Below are 27,167 nucleotides of genomic sequence, written 5' to 3'. Positions count from 1 at the left end.
GATAATAAATAAAAATAAATAAATTTCCAATAACCCTATTGGAGTTCCAATTATTATCTTTCCTTAGGGAAAACCACAGCTTAGAGAGTTTAAATAATTTGCTCAGAATCATCTAGCTAGTAAATTTGTGGACCTAGGATCCAAACTCAGGTACACCCACCGCAGAGTCCGTCCTCTAGAATCAGATAAAGCAAGACAAAAAAGTCAGAGAATCAGGAAGAAAAAAAAAGAAAAAGTAGTTGATTGCTTTCGTACCCTTAGGGATATCCATTTGAAAGCTCCCAGCTGCTCAGAAATCCCTTTCATAGGATATTTGAGAAGGAATGAAGGACAAATGCTCAGAGCTTTACTGACTTCTGAGGAAAGGTCCAGAGTGTCTGGTGTGGATGGGGGGAGGAGAAGGTGGTTCTAGAAAAGTCAGTAAGCTCTGTCACATGCCCCTAACACAGCCAGGTCGTCGTTCCCTCATTCCTGTGCAGGCTTGAGCTACAGCCCTTTTCAGGAGAAAATTCAAATCATGGTTTTGTTTTTTAATCTTTGAAAACAAGTGTTGGGAAGTAAAATAGGCTATGGTATGGCTTTTATATTGAGTTATACTCATATACAGGAAGTTGCAGAGTCTTCATTAGTTCAGGCTGCTGTAACAAAAATATCATAGACTAGGGAGCTTTAACATTTATTTATTGCCTGGAGTCTGGGAGGTCTGAGACCACGGCATTAGCAGATCAGGTGCCTGGCACAGACCCACGTGATGGTCTGCAGATCGTCTTCTCCTCACTGTATCCCACATGCTGGAGAGCAGAAAGAGAAAGAATAAGCCCTTGTTTGTCTTCTTAAAAGGGCACTAATCCCATTCATGAGGACTCCACCCTCATGACTCTAATTACTTTCCAAAAGCCCCACTGTTAATCCCATCACAGCAGGGGTTAGGATTTCAACATATGAATTTTGAGGGGATACAGCTGTTCAGTCTATAACATACACAGATCATAAGTGTACACAGTAGTTTCATGAGTTTTGACAGATGTGTACATCTGTGTGGTCAACAACCCAAGCTTCAGGTAGGGCATTCCCATCACCTAAATAATTCTCTCCTGCCCCTTTCTCATCAGTCTCCTTCTCCAACCAGAAGTGAGCCATGGTGTTTGCTATGTACTCCTCATCCCTAGTGCTGGAAACGGGAGAACACAGAATAGGGCTTTGGTAGTAGGGCCAGCGCTAAGATGCGCTCACTTAGAATGAGCATCTCACCTCACCGCGTCCCAGCCCTCTTTGATAGGTGGCCTGTTATAGAGACACTGAAATGGTTTACTTTCTTTTTTTTTTTTTTTTAAGATTTTATTTATTTATTTGACAGAGAGAGAGACAGCCAGTGAGAGAGGGAACACAAGCAGGGGGAGTGGGAGAGGAAGAAGCAGGCTTCCCGCGGAGCAGGGAGCCCGATGTGGGGCTCAATCCCAGGACCCTGGGATCACGCCCTGAGCTGAAGGCAGATGCTTAACGACGGAGTCACCCAGGCGCCCCATGAAATGGTTTACTTTCATACACAAAAAATTTTACAGCCCAGCCTGGTTCCATGATTGGCTGAATGAAACTCAACAATTCATTCATGTACTTCCAGGGTTTATTGAACATTGACTTCAGTGAATATCATGATTTTCAATCAGTTGTTTTTCCCTCCCTACATAAACCTTTCCTGCCTCATAATATTTAGGAAAGTCTTGTAACTACGCAGAAGATGTCCCTCCCCAGGTTCAAGTAGAATTTGCTGTGACAGCTCATGAGTGTAGAGTGCTGCCCCTTCTCACGTTCCAAGCCTCGCCATATGTAGACCTGCCCTTACCAAACGAGCTATTATTCAACCCGCTGGGTGCAGGGGTGTTCTGATTCCTCATGAGTTCTTATTATTAGTGGGTACTCTAATTGTGTTCTTCTTCTTCATGTTGTTGTTATTAGAGAGTACTATGAATGTGATGCTTGTGTTGTAAAGTTTAGAATTCATATATAGTAGAACGTACTTACTACAAAGCCTAGACTGAACTTAATTAAATCTTCCTTCAATGGCTCCAAGGGGAGTTAAGAATCTTACGTCCTCCAAAAGCATCATTACTGTTCCTGTTTAATTCATGTCGAATTTCTAATTTGCCAATAGAAAATTTCCCACTAATAAAATATCAGATGTGGTCTTTACTTATTTGCATGCTTCATGTATAAGATTTTTACGATTCCAGGTAGAAAACTACACTCGGAACTAAGCTTTGAAGTGACGCCTTATCTACAAAAACTGGGTATGGTTTCTAATAGAATTCAGCTTCCAAAGTCCACCATTATATACAAAGGTGAAGAACGTGGGCTTTGGAATCAGACCTCTCTGGATTCAGGTCAGGGCTCAATTACCTAAGGACTGTGTGACCTTGAGCAAGCTACTTACCACCCTGAACCTCAGTCCCCTCATCTGTGAAACGGGGCTAAGAATTGTCTGTATGCATGTGTATGTTGTGAGGATTGAACGAGAACGACATGGGGGGCTTCACAAAGCCCGGCATGAGGCGTTCCGTAAGTAGCAGCACTTCAAAAAATAAAGTCAACCGTAACTTTACAGTCTTACCAATCAGGTGAGACGAATTTGGGGCCCTGTATTTTAGTTATATATTCCCAGACAGAAAGATCTTAAACAAATTCCATGAATTCGGTGAAGGTGCATCAGTCATGGGGTCTAGAGGACAATGGAGGTGGCTGGTCAATGGTCAGCAGTGGCCAGGGCTCTGGGCCTCCAACCAGCAGCCAAACGGAGCAACTCTGCTTTTGTCTGTTTGACACACCAGCCTCCATGACACCTTTCATTTGGTGCTCCTTAAAAAGTTATGAAACCCGTGATTTTATCCAACATTTCATAGATGAAGAAACTGAGGCTCACAAGAGCATTGGTGATTTGCAGGCACTCAACACAGGTCTCCTGGCTCCCAGTCCCGTGCAGTCCTGGGACCCCACCCCGTTATAAATGGAGACAAGGAAAAGTAGAAGGAGGCAACGTTGAATCAGCTACGGAGTTTCCATACGGTTCCTCCAGCCAGTTTCTAGTACCACAGATGTCTCTAGAAAAATAAAATCATCTGTTTTACCCCTACCCTGTGCCTCAATTTGTCAGAGTCCTGGTTCATGGGTGACAGGAGTGCCTGTAAAAAAGATACTTGTCTGGAAGCCCATCCTCCTCTTCTTCTGGTGAACCGTCCTGGAGTGGCCTTCTTGCCATCACTGCGGTCACTGAGCACACCTCTCTCCGTGACCATCTTCTTGCAAACATATTCACAGGGGTCCCCGGGGAGAGATCGCGGATGATGTCAGGCTTTCGTCCCTTTTAGCAGCAAAAAATCTCCCTCCAGGACTCAGCTGGCATTCATTTACTTGCCAGCCTCTTACTTTGCCACAACGTCTGTCTTCCAGCCTCTCAACATTGCCTACAGCCACATCTACAGCTCCTACAGGAACTTCGTGGGGCCCCCCCACTTCAAGACCATCTGCAGACTCCTGGGTTACCAGGGCATCGCGGTGGTCATGGAGGAACTGCTGAAGATCGTCAAGAGCTTGGTAAGGAAGGACCCTCTCAATGAGGCCTGGGACATGCCTTCAGCTCTGTCTGTGGGAGTCACCCCGGGAATCCTGTGCCCTTAACTTGGGTTACTCTTACCTAGCGCTCTGTGACATTTCTGCGTACCTTCTGACCTTGTGGCTTTGTCTCCCATTTTCTGACCCAGAGCTCACTCATTGTACTTGATAACTGAACTCAGCAATCCTGATTTGGACCTTTAGGGCCTACTAATCACTGCTCATCCTCTCCTCCCATGTAATGTTTTCTAATTTGAGCATGACAAATCCATGACACGCATGCCGCCATTTCTCCCCCGTGCTCACAGCAGACATCTCTAATCAATCGCCATGCCTCTTCCCCTTGGGATTTCTTGCTAACCCCTTGCAATACTGCACTGGCCTCAAGAGAATTCTATATCCGCCCCAAGTATGATTATCAGAACCTTTATTTAGTTCCCCATGACACTGCTGAAGCAAAGCTGAAACATTTAAACAAGATTTTCCTGAAATTTGGAGATGACAAAAGAAAAGTAAACAAAGTCATGAATACCATGTCAGAAATAGGAAACCGCATTCAGCTGCTGACTGTAGTCCTCTGGTAACAGCTGTGTAGAGCTGTGAGTTGTTACAGGTTGTGAGGCTCAATCCGAGTAAAAACAGGAAAATGTAATGGACTAAAGGTGTCTGCCCTGGACAGACCCATGTATTTTCTGTGTTTAAGTTAGCTAATGTGCCTCAGTCTCCATGGCTCCCTGGCCCATGACATTTCAGCTCTTAGTCTGGAGCCGGTGTAAGCACCTCAACCCCAGGAAAGACCCGGGCCTAGAAATTTCCCTCCTGGAAGTCTGTACGCCTAAGGGACTGAAACAGCTCTCTGTTCTATATCATAAAGGCCCATTTTTCTGTATAAAGGAGAATGGGGCTGTGCCCCACCTTTAGGAGAGAACCTCCTCCCCCCTCCCAAGGAGCAGAGCCTTCTTGTCTTACGCAGCTCGGGCTGCTATGACAAGATACCACAGGCTGGGTAGCTTCAACAACAAATGATTTTTCACAGTGCTGGAGGCCGGCCGGCCAAGATCAAGGTGCCAGCATGTGGGGGGGGAGGGTTCTAGCGAGAACCCTCTTCCTAGTGTACAGATGCCTTCTCACTGTGCCTCACCTCTCTCTCTCTCGTCTCTTCTTACAAGGGCACGAATCCCATCATGAGGCTCCACTCTCGTGACTTAATTACCTCCCAAAGGCCCTGTCTCCACACACCACCACATTGGGGGGGTGGGGTTTCAACATATGAATTCGGGGGGGGACACAAACATTCAGTCCATAGTGCTTGCCCCCAGGCTGCCGCAGAAGCTTTTACACCCCAGTAGCCCAGCATTCGGTCCAGAGATGAACAGAGACAGCCGCGGTGATTACCCACGCACGTTGCCCTCCTCTTTGTCAGCTCCAAGGAACCGTTCTCCAGTACGTGAAAACGCTGATCGAGGTGATGCCCAAGATATGCCGCTTACCCCGGCACGAGTATGGCTCCCCAGGTGGGTGATGGGGCTCCGGGGGCCCAGGGTAGCGATAGGAAAATAATCCAGGCCCATCCCGCGGTGGGAGACGCCCTGGCCATCTCCCTGGGAACGTTCGCCTCTCTAACATGCGGACAGGCTGGCCCCGCACTGGGTTTGCGTCCTACCTCCGCCACTAGCTACATAGCCTTGACCCATTTCTAAACCCTCTGGGCAATAGTACCATGCTCTCTGGTGAAGGTAAAGGATGCGTGCCGCACCTGCCTCACAGGACTGCTGGGGGGCTAGAGAAGACAGCAGGCGTGGGAGCGTTTACAGTCTGCTTGTTAGGGCCTTTCCTGACTCAGCACTCTAGGATCCTGTCCTCCATTTGCCCACTGGTGGGAGGGAGGTGTCACAGGTGGTGCTACAAGTGACAGTTCCAAGGTGAGTCAGGAAGCAGGAGTTTTTGCCACTCTGCCCCTGGCCCGAGAAATCATTCTTTCCTTCCCTGGGAATGAATGGCACAGGGACTGAATCTGGGACCTGGGGAATGGGGAAAGGTGGAGGCTGTGAGTTTGGCACCTGGTGTTTTTTTTTCTAAAAACCAAGCTGTCAGGGGCTGAGTGGGTGTGATTCAGAAGAGAAAAGGGCTTGTACTCGAAAGCCCTGGTTTTCAATCTCAGCCGCCCCACTTACTAACTGTGTGACTATGGGCATGCCACCTACCCTCTCTGAGCCTCATCTGAAAAGAAGAGTGAAAGTGCCTGGTTCGTGGTATTCTTGCGAGTATTAAATGAGCAGTTGTAGAAAAGTGCTTAGCACGATACCTAACGTTTATAAGCAAGTGTTAATTCCTGCCATTGTCAGGAATTCAGATAACTTTTTGGAAGGACTGGGAGAGATCCAGGGATGCTGTATTTGGGTACATTTGTTTTGCCCCAAAAAAGATGTGAGCCAGCCTCCTGAGCTTTCTTTAGTACTGAGCCCTGAAAGAACTCTCTCTCTCACCCCCGGCCCACAAAGAGAGCGACATGGGTTTGGTTTGCCAGCACTTCCCATAATCCGGGCTGAGCAGGGCCCATTTCCCGCTAAGCGTCTGCCTTCGTCCCCCCAGGGATCCTAGAGTTCTTCCACCACCAGCTGAAGGACATCATCGAGTACGCAGAGCTCAAGACAGACGTGTTCCAGAGCCTGAGGGAGGTGGGCAACGCCATCCTTTTCTGCCTCCTCATAGAGCAAGCCCTGGTGAGTCGTGAGCCCAAAGCCATCGGGGACCCCCCCACCCTAGCCAGATACTTGAGGCCACTCTACCGCACCCCGCCGGGGAGGCCCTGCAGCATAGACCGGTGCTCTGCCCACGCAGGGCATGCCCTCCATCTCCATTCTGCCTACACACAGCTCCCACCACTTGACCCCTGGGAGGAAGGCAGGCATGGGTGTTAGACAGACCCAGGTTCCCGTCCCAGCCCCACCTTCACCAGCTGCAGGATCTTGGCCACATATCCGGGCTTTGTTTTCCATCCACTTATTAAATGATACCCGTGTGGCCGCCACAGACCAGGCACTGCCCTGGGGGATGCGGCAGTGGCCAGTCCCTGCCCTGTGTCCTGGACAGTAGCAGGCAGACTTAGACTGAACAAGTATTTACACAGAAATACTGTGTTTACGTTACAGCAGGTGCTAGGAGGAAGGAGTAGAGGGTTTTGTGGGAACATAAGATAGAACCTAATGTGGGGGGAGAAGGAGGACTTCCCGGAGGAGGTGACCAGGACAATGACCAAGAATTGCCCTGGTGAAGAACCAGGGACGAGGGTCCAGGCTGAGGGAAGAGCATGGCGCGCTCTCTTCATTTGTTGTGATGGGAGGCGGCCATTCTCACCCACAGGGTAGTTTAGAGGCCGAAAGGAGAAAAAGCATGCAAAGTGCATACAATAAGAACTAAAGAATTGGTCCTAGTTACCATGATGCACAGAGGCTTGCTTCACCATGCTCCCACCTCCCAGGCTGACACAGACCCTGCACTCCCTTCAGCCACCTGACCGCTCATCTGTCCCCACCAGCCCTCATGGCTTCGTCACAGAGGCTGCCTTTTTCTCATCCTCCCCAATGCTCTGCGCTGCCTGCTCCCGTCCAAGTGTGGGGTCCACAGCCCTCCAGCCGTGGGGGAACTGGTGCAATGGAGCAGTGGAGTGCTGGAAGGAAAGGGAGAGGCACAGTCCCCAGGAGGCAGCAGGAGGATCTTTGAGCGTCTGTGTGCTCAGTCAGCAAAAGGGGACCGAGAGCCCGCTCCTTGCTACTGCAGCGCTAGCTTGTGGGTGAAGGGCCTTGGGTAAGGGAGACAAATTACCACCGTTCTTACTCCCGAGAGGGGCATGATTGGAGAAGTAAACAAGCAGAATGCGCAGGGTTGTACAAGCTGTAAAGGAATGAAAAGGAATACAGGATAGAGAGTGATGGGTGTCCGGAGGGATAAGCTGCTTTTGCAGAGGGAGGAGCTTGGTATCTTTAAGAAAGAGAAAGAACCCTGGAAGGAGCTGAGGCAAAGGGGACAAGATAGTTGCTGAGACAGGAGAGCAGGTAGCTGCGGGTCTGGGCAGGAAACCATTGGAGTTTTCTGAGATGGAGGATGAGGGGGTTGGGGTTACGTTGGTGGAAGTCCCTTTCAGCCTTGGAGAAGCACCAGCCTAAGCAGACTGAGGCTGTTTGCAGCTGCCCAGGCCAGGGATCATCCTGGAGGCAGGAGGCCCATGGAGAGGGGAGGGGAAGGAGGGAAGTAGGGAGGAGACAGGACATGGGTAGAGCAAGAGGAGAAGTAAGCTCAGAATAAGAACAGGGAGATTCCTGCTTCTCATTGTTCTCATCCTCGGCATGAGTGAGCCGGTTCACTCCATCCTGGGGTCCCCACCTCTACAAGGGACAAGTCCCATCTGCTCTCTCAGACCCTTCCCCGCGGAAAGGCTCGGAAATGCACACGGTTTTGCTTCCCCTCCATAAGGAGTAATTGCCTCTCTGTTCCCCTTTAAATAGACTCTTGAGACAGCTAAGTGTTCCTCTTTATGGTAACAGGTTTTGAACACGGTTCAGTGGCCTGAGTTGCCATGGCAACTTAGCCTTCAGAAGTCACAAGGATAAGATGAGTAGGAAACACTGCTCTGTTCAAGGCTTCAGGAAGATGGGGAGAGGCTCCAGGGGCACCGGGAGGAGTGGAGATGGGGGAGGGCCAGCCCCTGGAAACCCAGTGCCTACGTGTCTCCTGGTAGCACCTTCTTTCACGAGGAGCTGTGACCTGGGAGCAACCATTAAGCTTCCCCCGTGCAAATCCCAAGAAGCAGACTATTGATGGGGATACGAGGAAAGGAGAATTTTTTTCTCAGGCATTCCTGCCGGATGGTCACTGGCATATATCACTGAAGACAAGAGGATACTCGGGATAAAAGACCTTCAGAGCTGAGAGAGGCCTCAACCGTCTATGCTCCCACCCCCTCCATTCATACGTGAGGCAGTGGAAACCAGAGAGGGGAGCTCTGTCCTGAGGTCCCAGGCCCATCAGCAGCAGAGGCAGAAGAAGGAAAGCCTAGGTTTCCAGGACTGAGTCCAGGCCTGTTGGAGGCCAACATAGCAAGGGTTAGGGCTCCCCAGAGCTGTGCGCTGTGCTCTCTACTTGACAACAGGGGAATCCGCAAACCAAGACAGTGCTTTCTGAGATGAGAATGAGGCATGACATATCCACTGTTCTAATTAAAGAGGGGTACTTATAGCACAAAAAGAAAGGGAGGGAGGAAGGAAAGAACGGAGAGGCCTTAATGACCATCTGCAGAAGAAGGACTATTTAAGCTGTGGAACATCTGTTCTTATGGAGGACTCGGAAGCAGTTAAAAAGAATAAGGTCCTCAAATAGCTTTGTATATACCCACATAGAAAATGTTGAAAGATGTTAACACTGAGTGAAAAAAAAAACAAATCATAGGACAAGACACACATTATGATGCCGTACGTATAAAATGAACAAAAAATAAAACCCACAAAATAACACTGCATTGAAAACAAAAATCTTAGGGGAAAAAAAAGTATACCAAATAGTTCAGTCTTTTTCTTTAGGTATCAGGGAAGAAGCTAGGATTAGGGGTCAACAGGGACTTCAATTTTATCTGAAATGTCTAATATTTTACAAGGAAAATATTTTCATGTATTATTATTCAACTAAAAGTTAATTCAAAAAATAGAAGTAATACGTAACATAGATTAATAATGCCAGAAAAACTGGAAGAATACTGAATAGTACAAAGTAAGAAGTTTTTTGCCCACTCATCTCATGTTGTCTTTTTCTAATAGATTTGCAGAGTTTCTGATTGTGGGTTCCATATTGGAATTTTTGCTGCAAATACCTTCTCTCATCCTGAGGCTTGCCTTTTTGTTTTTAACCGAGATTATTCATATATTATTAATCCGTAAGTTGGCAGAATATAAATTGAAAAGATTGGCCACTTGTACAATGGTGTATTTTTTCTCTTTGTTAGGTACTTGTGAATATTTCTCAAAATTCAAGGTGTAGTATTAGTACAGAAATCTCTATACCTGTGAATCAGGTTGTTTGCTTGGCATTTTTAATTGTGGTCTAACATCCATAGAGTAATAATATTCTCACTGCATGGACTCATCAGATCATCCCCGTTACTGTGGGTGGAGGTTGGGTTGTTTACAGAGTAAACAGTGATGCTTTTATGAATGAAGATGCCGTCAGTGTTCTTGGGCATTTCTTTTGGTGGATCTATGCTCTCATTTTTATCAGGTAAATTTACCGTGTGATAGAATGGCTAGGCCAGTGTGTGGATAGATGCTGCCAAACAGTTGTATAAAGTAGTTGTGCCAATGCAGTCAGTCATTCAGCGATGCAGAAGAGTTTTCACTTCTTCACATCCTTGTGAACACTGGCTTTGTCTGCCTTTTCTATCATTGCCATTCTGCTGGGTGTGTCGTGATATCTCATTATGGTTTTGATTTCCCTGATGACCGTGAATGTTGGCCCCTTTTCACAGGGCACTGCCAATGGGACAGCCTCTTTTGTGAAAGGCTGTCCACTAGTTTTGCCTATTTTTAAATCAAGTTATCTTTTCCTTATTGATTCATATCTATTATTGATATATTGTGGATACATGAATTGTAAATGTATTTCTGTGGCATGTCTTTTGAGAAATAGAAATTCTTAACACTTGGTATATTTATCATTTCCCCCCATGTGGTTGGTGCTTTTGTGACTTGTTTAAAAAAACTTTCCCACTCTAAAGTCATGAAGATGTGTTATCTTCTAAAAGTTTTAATGTAGCCTTTCGAGGCTTAACAGAACTTTAAGTCTGTTATCCACTTGGAATTGATGTGTGTGTTTCATGGGAGGTAGAAATCCATTTTCCTTTCTTCCCCGGTCGTCCCAGCACCAGCAATTGAAAAGACCTCCTCCCTGCTCCGTGGTGGGGGCGCCACGTGCGTCATTGATCAAGGGCGCACAAGGGGTCAAGCCGTGATAGCCTCTTAGATATTTGTTGAGTCTAGCCCGAGATGAATCAGCATTTGTTAGGTATCTATTTATAAGTCCTGTTATGTTTTCAAAGGAAATTCAGTTATTAACAACTAGTACTTCCTCTGGTGTACCCTACCCTGAGAAATCATAAGATGGTCCTCAGGGAAATATTGCACAGTCACTGAGTTTTTGGTCAAATTTTGTGTGGTTTTTGAGCCATCAGCCCCATTGTTCACTGTGCAGACATACGCCAGAAGAGGGCCCTGTTTGTTCACGTGAGCGAGGGAAGGGCTGTCCCTGGGAAGAACACAGCCTGTCTGCCGTTCAGGGCAGAACCTCCCGGCCAGGACTTCAGAGTGTTCACTGCCTTGGGCCCTGTTGTTTATTTCTTCTCTCCTCCTGATAGCGGAGCGGGCTGCAGTCAGAGTCTGGGCAGTCACGAGCACATTGCTCCTCTTACAGGAGGCGAGGAGAGTCGGGGCCCAGACTCACAGAACTGAATGCCATCGAGGCAGGTTTCGCAGCCTCGGCACCGGGACAGCGTGGGCCAGATAACCTTCTGTTGGAGGGGCCTGTCCTGTCACCACAGGGCATTGAGCAGCATCTCTGGGCTCTACCCTCTCTCTAGATGCCAGGAGCACCCTCCCCCGTTGTAACAACCAAAGAAAGTCTCCAGTTACTGCCTATTATGTAGAGGCCAAAACCTCCCCCTGTTGGGAACCACTGAGCTAGTGCGATCCCACATTTTGCAGATAGGAAGCCGAGGCCCCAAGAGGGAGATGCCTTTCCCAGGGTTACAGCCAGTGCGGGAGTCTGGGTGAGAAGCAAAGATGCTTGCAGTTAGCACAGCCAGGGACAGAGCGCTGCTCTGCGGAGCCTTGCGGATTGACTTGTTGGTTTTGGTTTTGGTTTTGGTTTTGGTTCCAGCTCCACATCTGACTCCTCTCTCTCCCGCTTCCACTTTATAGTCCTTTTCCTTTAATTTTGTTTTTCTTATTGCATAACGGAAATAAAGTCATGGCTAGAAAACCCAGAGGAGCAGAAAAAAGAAAAAAACCACCTTGCCCCACACTAAGATAGCCACTGTTCAACGTTCCAAAGGGTATCCTTGCAGATGGTTTTATGTTCCAGCATATTAATATGAACTGTTTTCTTTCTTTCTTTCTTCTTTCTTTCTTTCTTTCCTTCCTTCCTTCCTTCCTTCCTTCCTTCTTTCTTTCTTTCTTTCTTTCTTTCTTTCTTTCTTTCTTTCTTTCTTTCTTTCTCTTTGTTTAGTTATAAGAGTAATGTTCACTGAGCTAGGAAGAGAGGTCATACCTGTATGGGGTGAGCAGGAGATAGGGGTCTCCCACTTTTTACTTTACACTCTAAATTATTTGAATTTAGTGCAATAAACATTTTTGCTTTCTTTTCCCTTAAGAGGAAGTACTCACCCATTTAACAAATGTGCACAATCCTGATGCGTGGGAAGTAAAACAGCAAAAGCCCGCCCTTCACTGTCCATCTCAGACCTTCGCTCCGTATTCCCACCTGTTGTTGATCCAGGGTTATTTTTCCCATCGCCCTGACCAAAGACCCCTCCAGCTACTCAGGAGGCGCATCCTGTCCCCACATCCAGGCACCACTAAGCAGAGCCCCTCAGTCCATCTGCAAGCAGAGCATCTTCAGCCCAGACTCAGAGCCCGGTGGTATTCTAGATTGAAAATGAGCCAGGCTTGGTGGAAGGGCTTGACTCCCAGTAATACCTTTCCTGTCCATGGTTTTATAGTTCGTTTGTTCATTTGTTTGTGTTTTTTAAGATTTATGGATTTATTTGAGAGAGGGAGAGAGCGAGTGGGTGTGGGAGTGGGAGGTGAGGGAGAGGGAGAGAGAGAATCTCAAGCAGACTCCCTGCTGAGTGCAGAGCCTGACTCAGGGCTTGATCTCATGACCCTGAGATAAAAACCTGAGCCAAAACCAAGTGTCAGACATTCAAATGACAGTGCCACTCAGGCACGCCATGTCTTTATAGTTTTTAACTATTTCGACATCCTTTCAGATTTGTCCCAATCTGGAAAACAAACCCGCTAGCTTCATCAACGCAGCAGGTTCCTGGCAAACAGGGTCTGACAGGTGAGAGTCACTGACTCCGCAGACATGACTGAGAGCCCCCCTGGGGTGTGTGGGACTCCAGAACTCAGAGGTCACTGGACAGGGTCCCTTCCCTGGTGGCGTCCTTCACAGTCCACACCTTCGGCCGGCAGCATAGAAGGTTAGCCGTCCAGGTGTTAGGCAGGATGAGCTCGGAGTTTTTAACCTTTTACTCAGAAAATAATAAAGAAACTAAGCCTTCCTCTTAGCACACTGGTCAAAAATGACAGCTCTCCAGAGTTGATCAAATAAATACATGTCAGTTGAGGTGTGTGCTTAGAATTTTACTGATGAGAGCTTGTGGTCAAAAAGTCTGGAGACCACCAGCCAAGACCCACAACAGCAAAGTGATGAGGGTATAAAACAGTGGAAACCGGGAGGGAGGGGTGATAGAACAGATTTCCTGCTTGAGGGTCATTTTCGTATCCTCCGCACCCAACACAGGGCTCCTGATGGCCTAAATGATGAGGGGAGGGACGTTTTAGCTCAGTTCTAGATGACAAGTAAAAACATCCCTGTTTATCCTCCAAAGCCTGCCAAGATAACACCATTCCATTTGAGACAGAGACTGTCAGTCACCTTAATCCAAAGCCGCACCCTGGTCCTTGAAACATGTTGTGTCTGTTTCATCAGCATTGCCAGTAATTGCCAAGCAATCAGAGCCTTGGTTATGAGGCTCTGCACGGATGACTTTTCTCTGGGGAGCCCCCAGTGGAGAGAACGCCTAGAAGCTGAGGGTTCGGGAGTCCTAATGCAGTCTGCTCTCCAGCGAGTTACTGGAGAGCGATGTCTGCGAACCTCCAGGAGGTGGTGTAGTGGTCCCAGCTGCGGCTGCTCAGTAGCGCCGCTCCCAGAGCTCCTTCCTCATCCCGTGTCTGAACTGCGTCCGGCCCTGAGGAGGCCCTGGCTGAGATGCCAGGCCCAAAGCTCCACACTTGATTCCAGTGTGCAGCCGGGGTGGAGAACCCCGGATCTAGAAGGAGTCTTCTTAGCCAGTGTTCCCAGAGGCTAGTCATTGATGTGTTGTCACAAGTCTTGCCATATCTACAGACCCCTAGTCCTCTTGTTTACAAAGTATTTTTCTTTAAATTAACTTTTTAACTTAAATTTATTTTAAAAAGACACTTAATATCACTTCCAATAAAAAAGTATTATCTCTTACCATCATTAGAAAGCAACCAGAACAAAAAATTTAATCAAAATAAAACAAAGTAATGTAATTCCTGCTACCTGCCCAGACCTCTGAGCCTGAGGTCTGTTAAAAATGGAGATGAGCAAATGTTAGAGAAGTGATAAGATGTGCTGGATCCAAACGGAGACTTTCTCATTAAAGTAGTCGGAACTGAGAGGGAAAGAACTTTCTCACCGTGACTCGCTGTTGTTAAGTATCATTTCCCTGCATCCCCAATTCCCACCTTTTAGGAAATGCTGGCATCGGAAGACACTGACATGCACCTGGTAGTGGGGAGGGAGCTACGTCCTAAGCCAGTTTCTTGGCTGTAGGTCTTTCCCAGCTGACCAGACGTGATTCTGATCCAGAATCATAATTATTTTTCCCCTTGACAATTCAGGGAGTGGGGAGAAAAAGCAGAGGTGAGCCATGGTCGTAGACAGCATTATTTGAGTGAGGCGCAGATTAGTGGGGAAAGACCACACACACACGTGCAGACACACAGACACACAGAACCAGATAAGATCACTGATTTATTTGGCCAGGTTTACAAAGAGCTCCTGGAAGTGAGGGCCCCGCGAAACAGGAGCAGATGGGCTGTATCACCACTGAGCTTTCCACTGCATCTGGAATCCCAGGCCAGGGGCTGGAAGCCGTAGCTCATACTTCCTGTACAAAGCTGGGTGTGGGAAGCCTAATTTGTCGCCTGCTTCACAGGCTGTATCTTTGGAGCTTAACATCAGCATGCAGGAAACACTTCACTATCCATCTACGTGTGTCCTTATAAGGGAATGTTTAGAATGCTGGGCTCTCTGGTTAGGCTCTCTACACCCCCCCACACACACTCTCCTCCCACCAGAAAATCAGAGTGGGGATTCCTGGGGGGTCCTCAGCCTCCAGTCCCCCCGCTCATTTCTCCACACTCGCTTGACAAAGACAAAAACATAAAATATTAACGTTAGTGTTACGGTCTTTTGGTTGCCTCACAACTTAGAATGTTAGGAAAATATTGTTCTGAGATTGGTTTGATGATTCCCTTTAGGAGATCGGCTAAAACAGATACATAGTTTTTCCACCCAGAATCGGAGCCTAAAGGTAGCATCTAATGCTGTTGTATGTAAATACGGCATGCATAGAATCACCTTGACACTGTTTTTTTAAAACACATATCCTGAATCTGTAGGGTGTCCTTTACACAAGAGAAATCAAGTCCCCAGTTAGCCCCAGGCTGAGTGAGTTGGGAACATGAGGTTTTGTGGTATGTGCTGGAAATCCCTCATGGTCAGGGGTACCTGACTGGCTCAGTCGGTGGAGCCTGTGACTCTTGATCTTGGGGTCATGAGTTCAAGCCTCACGTTGGGCAAAGAGTTTAGTTAAAAAATTAAAAATTAAAAAAAATTTTAATCAGTAGTTAAAAATATTTCCCCAGAAAATGAAAAGAAAAAGAAAGAAATCCCTCATGGTCCATCAGTTTTAAGTAAAACAGCAAAGGAAAATTTTAAAACTGAAACTAATACAAAAAATAAATTACTCATCCCTTGAAGAATTTTTATGAGGGTCCCTTACAATAAAATATTTTTACATCCCGATTCCGAAACGTCTTCACTTTTACTCGCTCTGCTGACCACAGGCAATTTTAAAGTAGCTTTTGGTTCTTATTAGTCATCTGATGATCCCTGTTCTCGTAACCGTAAGGTGTTAGTACTTGTGCTAAGCAGTAGGAATAATACGAATTAGCATGGCACTTGGTACGTGTGGAAGTGACCTCCTGGCCCTGGTCACTCACTAGCTCCCCCCAGAGAGAACCCGGTGTGGAGAACCCCACGCAAGCAGGAGGGCGCAGCAGTTCCCAAATAAGGAATTCATTGAGGTCCTTTTGTGTAGAACAGTCACACTTCTTCACGCTTTAGAAAACCCATTATGGTTGGATCCTGGTTCCAAAAAAAAAAGCTATAAAAGGAATGTTTTAGAGACAACTAAGAACATGTTAGTATCAACTGCATCTTCTGCGATATTAAGAATGTTTTTGAATGTAGGCGCTCGCAAACCTGAAGTTACACAGGAGGACCCTCTTGGTTTTAGGAGTTGTGCGCTGAAGCAGTTAAGGGTGAGGAATGCAGTGACTTCAGCTTGCTCTCAGGGATTTAGTAAAACGTACAGAGTCAAAGCAGAAATGGTAAAAGAAAGGGTCACTGTGACTACGTCCAGAGTATAAGGGTGTGGATTGTTCTTTCAAATATTTTATATATTCCGTGTTTTTCATAACACAAGGTTGAAGGGGGGAGGAAAGGAACTTCATTATGGAATCTGGAAAGTTAAGAAGAAAAAGGGGGTCACTTAAGCAGACGGGGTCACAGTGTCTAAGGAGGAAGAAAAGTTATGAGGGTTTTTGGTTTTTCCAGCTACTTCTGCTAGTTGGTGAGATTTATTTTTGGTAACATATGCTTAGGAGCTGCTTCTGACCTCATTTTTTTTTTTTAATTTATAGAGGCATCTGTAGTGCTGAATTCAGCCACGACTTTCATGCTACCCCTCTATTTGATTTATAAGCAGGAAATGTCAGTGTAGAATCGTGGAAAGGCAGATGAAGCCGGGAAAGCTGTCCAGTCCACATTAGCAAGAGACAGCACAGGATTTGTGAGTGGCCCTGAGTGAATACCCAGCATGCCACTGTCAGCTGCCCTCTTCCCCCAGGCCACGGTGGGGAGGCTTTCCCTCTACTTCAGGGTCTTTTGGAGAAAAGAAAGCAATAATGCCTTCTCCCGAGGTGCCGTTTAAGAGAAATGTCTCAAGCTCAGCTTTTTTGAGGGTCACTGCCTTTCCACTCTTGTTAAAAGGGAAGAATTTACTAGTAGGTAAAGCATTAGGGAATAAAATGGCAGAGCTGATTTTCCAGGTAGCAGCAAAAGCACCTTAATACTATTATAAATCAGATCATGTTACCCTCCTGCTTAAAACTGACAGGTGGCTTCTCCTTGTACTTAAAATTCTAGCTCCCAGCTGTGACCCACAAGGCCTAGAAAATTCAGCCATGCCTACTGCCCCAACCTCATTCATCTCTTATGACACTCTCTCCCTGGGTGCACAGTCTAGCCTCACAGCAGACTTGGAAGGTCAGGGTACAGATAAGGAAACCAAAGTACACCGAAGGTCTTGATCAGGGTACGGCAAAATCCTACCATCCTTTGCGTCTACCCTAATGCTTATTGACTTCCTTGGTGTTATAATTCAAGGGGCACCAAGAGGACTGCCCACCCCCCAGACCAAAGCATCTCTTCTCCTTTCCATCACTGTCTGAAATTCTCCTATTACAGACTTTTGGTTTGAAATGTTATCTGATCTTTAAAAGTGCCACTAAAAATATGAAGTCTGCTAAGACGGGTTTGGAGAAAGATAACGCTGTGAGAGCCAGTACTTTAGGGGGTATTCATCTATCAAATAATTTTGAGAAGTAAGGTTCCTCAGGAAAGGGTGTGGGGAAAGCAAAAGACTCCTTCAGGCAAAAACAAAGACAAATATTAAAAGAGAAACTCTGCAAAATGTTGATAGTATATGCTAAGTGATGAAAACGATTACAAAAGAGTAGACATTTTATGCCCCATTATTGTATTTTTTTAAAAAGAATTTCATTTATTTATTTGAGAGAGAGCATGAGCGGGAAGGAGGGGCAGAGAAAGCAGACTCCCCGCTGAGCAGGGAGCCCAACGTGGGGCTCATGACCTGAGCCGAAGGCAGATGCTTAACCTCCCGCCCCTATACTCAATTGTTTTAAAATATATACTTAAATGTTGTATGTGTAGAAGAACCTGGCAGGATAAATCCCAAAATGTTATCAGTGATGACCCCTAGGTGGTGGGATTAAAAATTTCTTTCTTAAAAAAAAAAATCTGCATTTTCTTTTTTTTTTCTTTTTAAATGAGCATAAAGACTTGAGCAACAAGAAGAAAGGGGCTAGAGTAGCAACTTTAAAAACATACGTGCTGTGATGTACCGTACAGCATGGTGACTACAGTTAGCAATACTGTGTTGGAAACTTGAAAGCCACTGAGAGCATAGATCTTAAATTATATCCCCACCACCACCACCACAACAAAAAATGGTAATTGTATGACGTGAAAGATGCGTTCATTGACCTTATTGTGGTAACCATTTCACAATCATCAAATCATCACAGGGATGCCTGGGTGGTTCAGTCAGTTGATTAAGCATCTGCCTTTGACTCCAGTCAAGATCCCATGGGATTAAGCCCCTCTTGGGTCTCCCTGCTCAGCAGGGAGTCTGCTTCTCCCTCTCCTTCTGCCCCTCCCCCTGCTCATGCTCTGGCTCTTTCTCTCTCTCCACTCTCACTGTCACTCAAATAAATAAAATCTTTTTAAAAAATCACATTGTACACCTTAAAGTTACACAGTGTTATATGTCAATTATTTCTTAGTAAAGCCAGGAGGAAAATCTGCCAAATTAATAGTTTTTCAGGGGACAGCCCTGGCCTGAATTAGGTATCGGGTGCATTTCCAGAAGAAAATGACAAATGTCAAGTCAATTAACACATATAAAGTAACTAAAATTGTGGTGGGGTGGTGGTTTTTAGAGATCAAGGATAACAAATTTGTAACTTCAGTGCCATTGTTCCTCTCTTAGCCCAAGACAGACATTTCTGTGTCTCATTCAAGACTGTAGAACTCAGCAGTGGAGCCGAAGGAAAGAACAGGGTCAGGCTGGTTTAGGATGGTGGCCCAGTGGCCAGGCCCTGGTCAGCCAGAGAATTCTGAGAGATCTCAGCTCTTCTACGTATGCTCCGCCCACATCCAGGAGAACACACAGTGCCTTACAATTAAAGAAGGCGTGTCACTAAGTCTGGAGACCATTACACAGCATGAGACTAGAAGAGCCAAAGGGACAGATAAGGCTGAGTTCCATCAGTGTGTCTCAGCCTGACGTCGGCTTGACCCCCAGGCGCTCTCCAGCAAAGGGCATATCTTTGGGCTCAGAAATCCTGGGTTCACGTTTCGCCTCTGTACTTACTAGCTATGAGACTCCAAGGAAGTGATGAAATCCTCTCAACCTTATTTTCCACACCCCAAAAATGCTGAGGCCAAGCGCAAGGATCCCCTGCTCTTTGAAAGTTCGTGTTCTGCCACTTTGCTTTTATAAAAGACCTTACAATGGTACCTGTTTTCACTAACCACAAGAATTCCAAAGAGGATATTGCTGTCAGGAAAAAAAAGTGAAAAGCCAGAGTAGCAATCAGCTGTTGTTTTGCAGCAAGTCGCTCTAGAAGCAGCATGAGTGGCCCCACCAAACCCTGTCCCCAGGAACGACACTGGCAGCTAGCATCAGCCCGCCAGGGCTCTGCACTTTGCTTTATCTCTGCTTCATTTCAATTTGTTTTGCATATCCCTCAGAAAGATGTGTCCTGAGGTATCAGGGAAACCTAAGAGAGGTTGTTTTGGGGGTCTGGGAATGTTCAGATTTTTTCCATACAATTTAAGGGACATTGCTTCATTGCTTTATGCCATTTGGGGTTAGGAAAGGCTTCATTAGGAACCCTCCACTTCCAGATAGCAGGGGGACACCTATTCGGACTTCATGGTCTTTATCTTAAGTGAGGTGATGAAGGTAAAGTCACCAGAGCTTCATAAGCAGGCCCGCAGCTCCCATGAGTCTCTTCTCTCCTCTTCCCAGAGCAAAGAGGCTTTGGCCCGGCCTTTCCTGCAAGTCCCCAAGACTGAGAGCCTGGCTCTTGACTGCCGGCAGCCCTGTCAGTCCACCCCTCCCTCAGGAGCCCCAGCAGATGGTTTCTTGCTCTCTTCACATTGATCCTGATCTTGTCTCCCCTCTGCCTCTGCCTGCGATTGCACGATTGCACCTTTCCTGCAGTTCGGGACCTGGCGCACTCTCTCCAGCCATCCCAAAGCCCTCACCAACTCTGTTCAGCACACACCTTATCAAATGCCTGTTCTCTGCTAGGAACTTGGTGTCATTGTCCTTCCTCCCAATCTTCAGAGCCCTTTGTTTTATTTCCCAGTCGCAGGTGTCCTGGGCTCTTCCCCCACTAAATCAGAAACTTCATTCAAATCCAGTTTTTCCTATCTCACCTGTCGTCATCGTGTTTCCTGCAGCTTCTGGGCCCCTCTCCACCCTGTGGAGGACCCCATCCTTACCTCTGTGCCTTTAGGTTGTGGGTAGATCACAGAGCAAGCACTCAGCGGATGTTTGGTGAAGGGAAGGAAGGAAGAAGCAGCACCAAGTACATCGGAGTGGCCTTCTTCCCCACACCTGGTTTGCCAGGTGGCCTGTCCCCTCTCTTCAGCTGGTGTGTTGGTAGATATGGAAGTGTCCAGAATTTATCAGTCTCGCCTTGATCTCTTTGCACCCTCTCTTTCTTTGGTCTCACAGAGTCAGGAGAGCTGAAGTATGTGTAAGGGTCTGGTCACCTTGAGAAATGCCCAGCCACGCCTACCCTTTCACTGGTGTATTTCCTTCTCCTGGAGTCAGTTTTCATCCTCCTGAAGATGATTCCCAAGTTCAGATCCACTCCCCAGATTCTGGGGCCTTACCTCCCCACACCTTACCTCTAGTTGTCCATTAGACATCTTCTCTTGGACGTGCACAGACATCAGAAATTCACCTTGCCCGGATCTGATCTCAGCTCCCTGCCACCTGCAAACCTCACTGTGGACCCTGTGACCAAGTGGGCGTGGGTGTCATTTCCCTTTCTGCTCCTGCATCCCATTTGACACCAGATCTCCAATGTCTGCTCCCTCCTCTCCATCTCCTTTACCTTTTCCTATTTCTATTTTTGATAGTTTTATTTATTTTTTGCCATCATGTGTATGTATCATTCCACTCTTCCTCAGGCTTTGCCCACATGGGCTGCCATGGAGAAACCATGAGTATCAAAGTGAAGTGGCCCTTGCTCTTAACACTGTCAGCCCTACTGCTTCTTTGTCGCCATGTGCACCTGGGTAGGAAGCGTCACCTCCCCCAGAGTCTCTGTGCCCCGGCTTGTGGGATGGAGATCATAAGGCTACCTCATAGGATATTCTAAAGTGCAAAGCAAATGACGGTACAAAGCACCTGACACAGAGTTAGTGTTCAGTAAATGCTCATTGCCTCTCCTTCCCTGAAGAACAAAGCAATTATGTTGGTACAGATTCTCAGTTCTAGAGAAAGACCCTTAGAGACCATTTAATCCAACCTCTTCATTTTATTCCATTTAAATTGTTCTTAATTGCACATGATAAATCAAATACTACAGACGAGCTTATGATGAGAAACATCATTCTAGGCTCCGCTGCACCTCTCCCCACCTGTATCCCCAGTCCCCAAGGCGACTTGTTTTCATCATTTCTATTTCTAGTTCTTCTCATTGTTCTGTCCATGATGCTTAGTAATAAGAGGATAGCTTCTATTTCTTAACTGGAGGCTCTAGACACTACTTACTGACTCCCTAGTTGGAAAGATGAGATTTTAGCTCGTATACATCTCCCCCCTCACTTCCTCTTTAATATTTGATTATGTTACTTATTACCTCTATTGCTTCTCTTGTGATCCGAGATAAAATACTGATACCACCACTGCTTCTTTTTGTAACATCATTTAGCATCTTGACTCCTTTCTGTGCAAGATGAGGAAATTAACACCCTCAACTTCACTTCTGACACTTCCACAAACTCTTACCTCGTGTCAGCTACACTTTTACTTTTCTGTGGTCAAAGCTATATTTTTGTAACATTTGTTTTTTCTTCTGCATCTGTAACTTGTCCTTCAATGTAACTTAAAGAAAACAAAACAAAGCAAAAACATATATGATTTAAGTTGTTATATCTATGCAGATATTATTCCTTGCTGGACCATGTGGCATGCTAGGATTTCATTTCCTTTCCTCTAATGCTAGCTCAAAACCCCCAAAGCTCCATATTTTAAGGTTAAAAAATTAGTTACTTTCAGAGTTTTTTCAAATTAATTTTTTAAAGTAATATATGTTCAATATAGAAAACTGAGTAAATATATAAAAAGTAGGAAAAAACAGGGAGAAAGAAAGGGATAGAAAATTAAGAACACCTGAAAGCATTTCTTAAAAATGCTTCATATAATTTACACAGAATAGTCAGTAAAATCGAAGAGAAAATACTTTCCTTAGTAATAAGGGAAAGGTGCAGGCCTGCATAAGATGGGCCCACATCCCAAAATAGAGATGTTGTCCCAAGTCTCAATTCCCTTCTGTGCTACAGACATTCAGTTTTTATTGCACATGCGTACTGAGCATTTACTATCTATCAGACACTGTGCTCACTATTGGGAGTAAAATATAGTCAAAATAGACATTGTCCCTACCTTCGTGAAGGTTACATTCCAGTAGGGGGAGATCGACATTAATCAAGCAGTCATGGGTAGGCAATATAAAGTATAAAACAAATTGGGTTCAAACATTGAAAGGAAAAGAACTTGCTTCTTTGAGGACACCTGAGGAACCTGCCCAGGCTCAGACCTCCCTTTCTTAAGGGGGTCAAGAAAGTCTCCCTTGAAGGAATGATGGTTGAATTGAGATCTGAAAGAAGAGTGGGAATTTACTAAGCAAAGGGAGTGCGGGCAAGAGCTGGGTTTGGGAGCATTCCAGAGAGAAGGTAAAAACTCTATGATGGGTGCACAGATGGTACATTCAAGTAACACAAGCTGTTATGGCTGGAGCAGGAGGAGCCAGGGGCAAGTGGGGAAGAAACCTACTCTCAGGGCACTTCACATGCCAAGGGCTGGATGGGTTCCTGGGCACAGTGGAAGCCCCAGTGTGGATCCTTTAAGATCAAGATTAGATAAGGAGGAGATTGACCATTAGCATAGACACCCACAATGGAGGCTTGTTTGGCTCCCTGACCCAAGCCTTTGTGTGCTCTAAACTGGACATTTTCATCAGTTGCAATGGCCTCATCTAAGGAATGCCGAACAGATACCTTCCCTGGAACGTGTTGCGGCGTATGTAGCCACCTCATGATGCAAATGACCTCATAGCTCATCCTCTGGGACCTTTAAGGTCCTTTTTCCCACCTCTATTAGGAAAGCACATCTTCCTGTCTTTCCTCACCTTCATTAACAAATTGCATTAGGACATATAGAACATACAGGAAGTGTGCCAGACGGAAGTTCCCCTTGCCCCAAAGAACCTCTGATCTTACAGTTGCTAACTGGAGGACAGGGGATATGCAGAGAGGGGTAAATGGAACACTCTTGTCCCTCCCAAAGAAATCTGAAGGGGGAGCTCATCTTGTAAAATGAGTAAAGCAACAACATTGCTCTTGTAGAGGACCCAGAACCTTCTTCCCCTTCCTCCATCCCCTAAGGTGACACCCAGTGTCAATTTTATTCACATTAATAAAATAGAAAGCTGATAGTTCATCCAATAGGCAACTTTTCTAGTAAGACATTTCTAGGAACAACTGAAATTTTTGGAAGAAAAGAAGGAAGGTAGGAAAACTCAGCAATGGAGCTATCATAACCGATCCTCTGCTTAGAATACCTCCATAGTTCCTCACTGCACTTAAGATAAAATCCAGACTTTATACCATGCCTACGACCCCCACATGATGGTCCCTCCTTATCATTAGGGCCTCAGTCTGTACCATGATTCCTAGCACGGCATCACTATGCTCCAGCTTACTTTCTGCCCCAGGGCCTTTGTACTGGAATGCTCTTACCTCATATCTTCGTGGCTGGCTTCCTCGCTTCATTCCATCTTCTTTCAAATGTCTCTCCCTCCAAAAGGATTTTCCTAACCACCCTTCCTCAAACAGTCTCTTCTCCATTTCCAGTCACTTTCTAGCTTATTACCTTGTTTTCTTTTATCACTATCTGAAATTTTCTGATTTGTTTGCTTGTTTTTATCTGTCTCTATCACCTAGAACATAAATTCCATGAGGGCAAAGATCTAGTCTAACTTGTTCAACATCATATCTGCAAAGCCTAGAACAGTGCCAGGCACTCAACCAATATTTGTTGGATGAACGTATGTAATGGTATTCTCATACTTGGAGGTTGGTTATGTGGCTAAATAAATTTATTCACCTAAGAAAAATATGAGCTAACAAATATGCATTCATTAGTCAGTCGTTATTGAGAAACTGTTATGTTCTAGGCACTGGGGAGAAGAGGCAAATTTAGAGACAGCATCCCCACGCATAAGGAGCTCGGAGTATTGTGGTGGTCAGTGGGAAGGAATGTGGAAAGAAGCAAGAGACATGAAGATTTAATGGTCATGGGAAGTAAAGAAGAAAATGAGCCTCAGGTTTTAGGCTTGGGCAAATAAGGAGATGGTCATGCCTTTCTATGAGCAGAGGAACCCTAGGGAGGAAGGAGGGAAGGTCAACTTCGGAAATGTTGAGGTTTGGAATATCCAAGTGGTGATACCCAGCAAGAAAATGGATATCCAATTCTAGAGTTTGGGATTGGTGAAAGGAGCCATATCCTTGATACATATAAACCCCCAAAACTCACTTGAGAAAAAATTTGGTAACCTGCATCGTCCTATGGCTATTAAAAAATTTTTATTTCTAATTAAAAAAAAAAAAAAACTTCTGACAAAGAAAACTCCACATGCAGATGGCTTCACTTGTGAATTCTACAAACATTTCAAGAAGAAATAATACCAATTCTGCACAGTTGTTTCTGGAATACAGAAAAGAGGGGAACTCTTCCCAATTTATCTTACAAGGTCAGCATTATCCTAATATCAAGACCAAAGACATTTAAAAAGAAAACAGCAAATCAATGCCCCTCACGAATATAGAGTAAAAGTCCTCAAGAAAGTATTAGCAAATAAAATCCAGCAATATATAAAAAGGATAATGCATCACAACCAAGTGAGGTTTATCCCCGGAATGCAAGCCTTGTTCATCATTGAAAAATCAATCAGTGTAATTAGTAAATTAAAGAATAGTCTGACTGACCAATAAGCCAAGTTTTAAATTATATGATGAATCCAAGGACCTAAGTTTAGAAATAGCAATCAATACCATGTTATTTGATTTAGTGGTTATGAGAGAAATAGCTTAAGGAAGAGGGAAAATTTCCTCCCAGCTAAGAAACTGAGAATGGCACTCAGGAAGGTTCCTTTGAGGGGTTCACTCATCTTTTCTCTGCTAGCCTCCCTTCAAGGACTGACCTAGAGTAAAAAAGGAGTTTGGGGGTTCCCCGTCTCGAGCAGTCAGCCTTCCAGATTTCTAGGATGGAGTATTCCACCCATGCCCAGGGAAGGAAAGCCAAGGACACTCACAGTCCTGATTTTCTCAGAGGCTTAGGATCCAAGAGTGCCAGAGCTGAATGAAGTCTGGGCCTTACCTAGTCCAAATCCCTACAGTGTAAGGAAGAGAAACCAAGAGCCATGGAGGGTGGCTTCTCTAGGTCCCTTTACCCCATCCTCTGTTCTGAAATCCAGTTATCATAAACTGGTCACGGGACAGCAAGCCCATTAGACCCTATCTTCCAGGCCTGTCCTCCCCAGACTTTTCCCTCTTTTTAAGATGTTTTAAAGCTCACTTTTATGCATAACAAGTTACCATCAAAACCTATCTGTCCTGGGTTCTAGTTTCTCTTTTCTCACTAGTTGGTATCTCGTGCGGAGAAAACCCAACAGAGACAGGCCTTTGCATGGAATCATCATCGGTGGATGGGTGGACTGACCCAGCCACCTGCTTTGAGCCTACAAGCCTCACAATCAACCAGACAAACATGGAGTCTGGGGCCCATCATCTCTGTTCAGTTCCTCTGTCACTCATTTGAAACCCTCAACAAATTCCTTATAAGATTATAATGAAAATGTATTGCACCCTCATTATGTGCCAGAGACTATGCTGTAAGGTTATGCATTCTCTCACTCGATCCTTACAAAAACTCATTAAATAAGTCCTATTCTTCCGGTTCTCATTTTGTGGCTCAATAAAGAGGCTCGAAGAGATTAAGCAACTTGCTGAAGATGCCATAGCCAGTAAGAGGAGGAGTCAAAATGTGGACCCTAGCTGCCTCTGGGGCGCAGGGTTTCAGGAATGAAAATTCCTTGTGGTTTAAAATGAGAATTGTTTCCCCTTTCTTTCCTTCTACCTCTGTTCGCAGTCTCAGGAGGAAGTCTGTGATTTGCTCCACGCTGCACCCTTCCAAAACATCTTGCCTAGAGTCTACATCAAAGGTAAGAAACCACCAACAGCAGCTAACTAGCCAGCTTGCATTTGAACTTCCGGCTCACGTACTCCCAATAAAGGCAGACCTGCAGTACGAAAGGGAGAAGCTTAAATAAAGCTTTGGGCAGCTAGTCAATACTCACAGAATCGCAGAGTTGGAGTGACCCTCCGGGCCTTGTTCCTTGGTCCTTCTAGGTCGTCCCTCATGTGTTCCTGTCTAGCTTTGGTTGAACTCTTTTGAATGATGGGAAACTCACCACCCCGTAAGGTAGATAATTCTGTCATTGGACGGAGATACTAGAACGTGTTTCCTCGTAGCAAGTTCTGATCACACTTTAGAATGAAGGAGAACAGTTCTATGCTGTCCAGCCACATTTGGGAACACAGATACATCACTGGTCCTCTGAGAGTTTTTCCTTCTTCAGTTCCCCCAGGGTACCCTGAGTCTCATTTTCTGCTCTGCTGCTCCTTTTGCAGAAGGGGAGCGTCTGGAGGTCCGCATGAAACGTCTGGAAGCCAAGTATGCCCCGCTTCACCTGGTCCCTCTGATAGAGCGGCTGGGGACCCCTCAGGTATGATCCTTCTATCCAGACTCTGAGAAACAAAAGAAAGTTTAGAGGGCGAGCATTTGGTCCAACTCCCTCATTTGACAGGCAGGGAAACTGAGGCCCAGAGAGAGGGTGGAAAAGAATGTCTACAAAGCCTGTTAGTGGCAGGGTCAGGTCTGGAATGAGATTTGCTGTTTCCCAGGCCTGAGTTCTTTCTTCTACACCCTGTATCAGCTATTGTACCAGGAAAGAAGGAAGTCAGACAAGTATCTATCATGCTCCCGTTAGGTATTAGAAATTCTGCTAAGTCACCTCTCAGAATTAAAACTCCACACACCCTGAGAACCAGCAATTCACTTCTGGATATCTTTGCTAGAAAAACAGATATAGGAACACAGATGTTAACTGTAGCATTGTTTGTTCAAGCAAAAACTAGAAACAACCAGTAGAGGGTTGACTAACTACAATGTGGTAAAGTTATCTAAATGTTGACTACTTGCTACGTAATGAAAAGGAAAGATGAGGTCTAGGTGCATCGGTGTGGACAGAGCA

General features: G+C 45.7%; 1 protein-coding gene across 2 annotated transcripts in view; it reads left to right on the top strand.

The window, feature by feature from the left end:
• CYFIP2 (cytoplasmic FMR1 interacting protein 2) overlaps positions 1-27,167 on the top strand; it is a 120,818-nt gene that overhangs the window by 81,454 nt on the left and 12,197 nt on the right. For both annotated transcript variants that reach the window (XM_045791993.2, XM_045791994.2), the window contains exons 24-28: positions 3,445-3,588; positions 5,030-5,120; positions 6,199-6,329; positions 26,003-26,075; positions 26,545-26,639. In XM_045791993.2, coding sequence (XP_045647949.1) covers positions 3,445-3,588; positions 5,030-5,120; positions 6,199-6,329; positions 26,003-26,075; positions 26,545-26,639 — 534 coding nt within the window. The remainder of the gene's footprint in view (positions 1-3,444; positions 3,589-5,029; positions 5,121-6,198; positions 6,330-26,002; positions 26,076-26,544; positions 26,640-27,167) is intronic.

This window comes from Ursus americanus, chromosome 15 (genome assembly GCF_024610735.1).
Source record: "Ursus americanus isolate L20-20 chromosome 15, mUrsAme1.1.p, whole genome shotgun sequence".
NCBI lineage: Eukaryota > Metazoa > Chordata > Mammalia > Carnivora > Ursidae > Ursus > Ursus americanus.
Note: the sequence above shows the minus strand (reverse complement) of the source record. Positions and strands in the feature narration are given on the sequence as shown.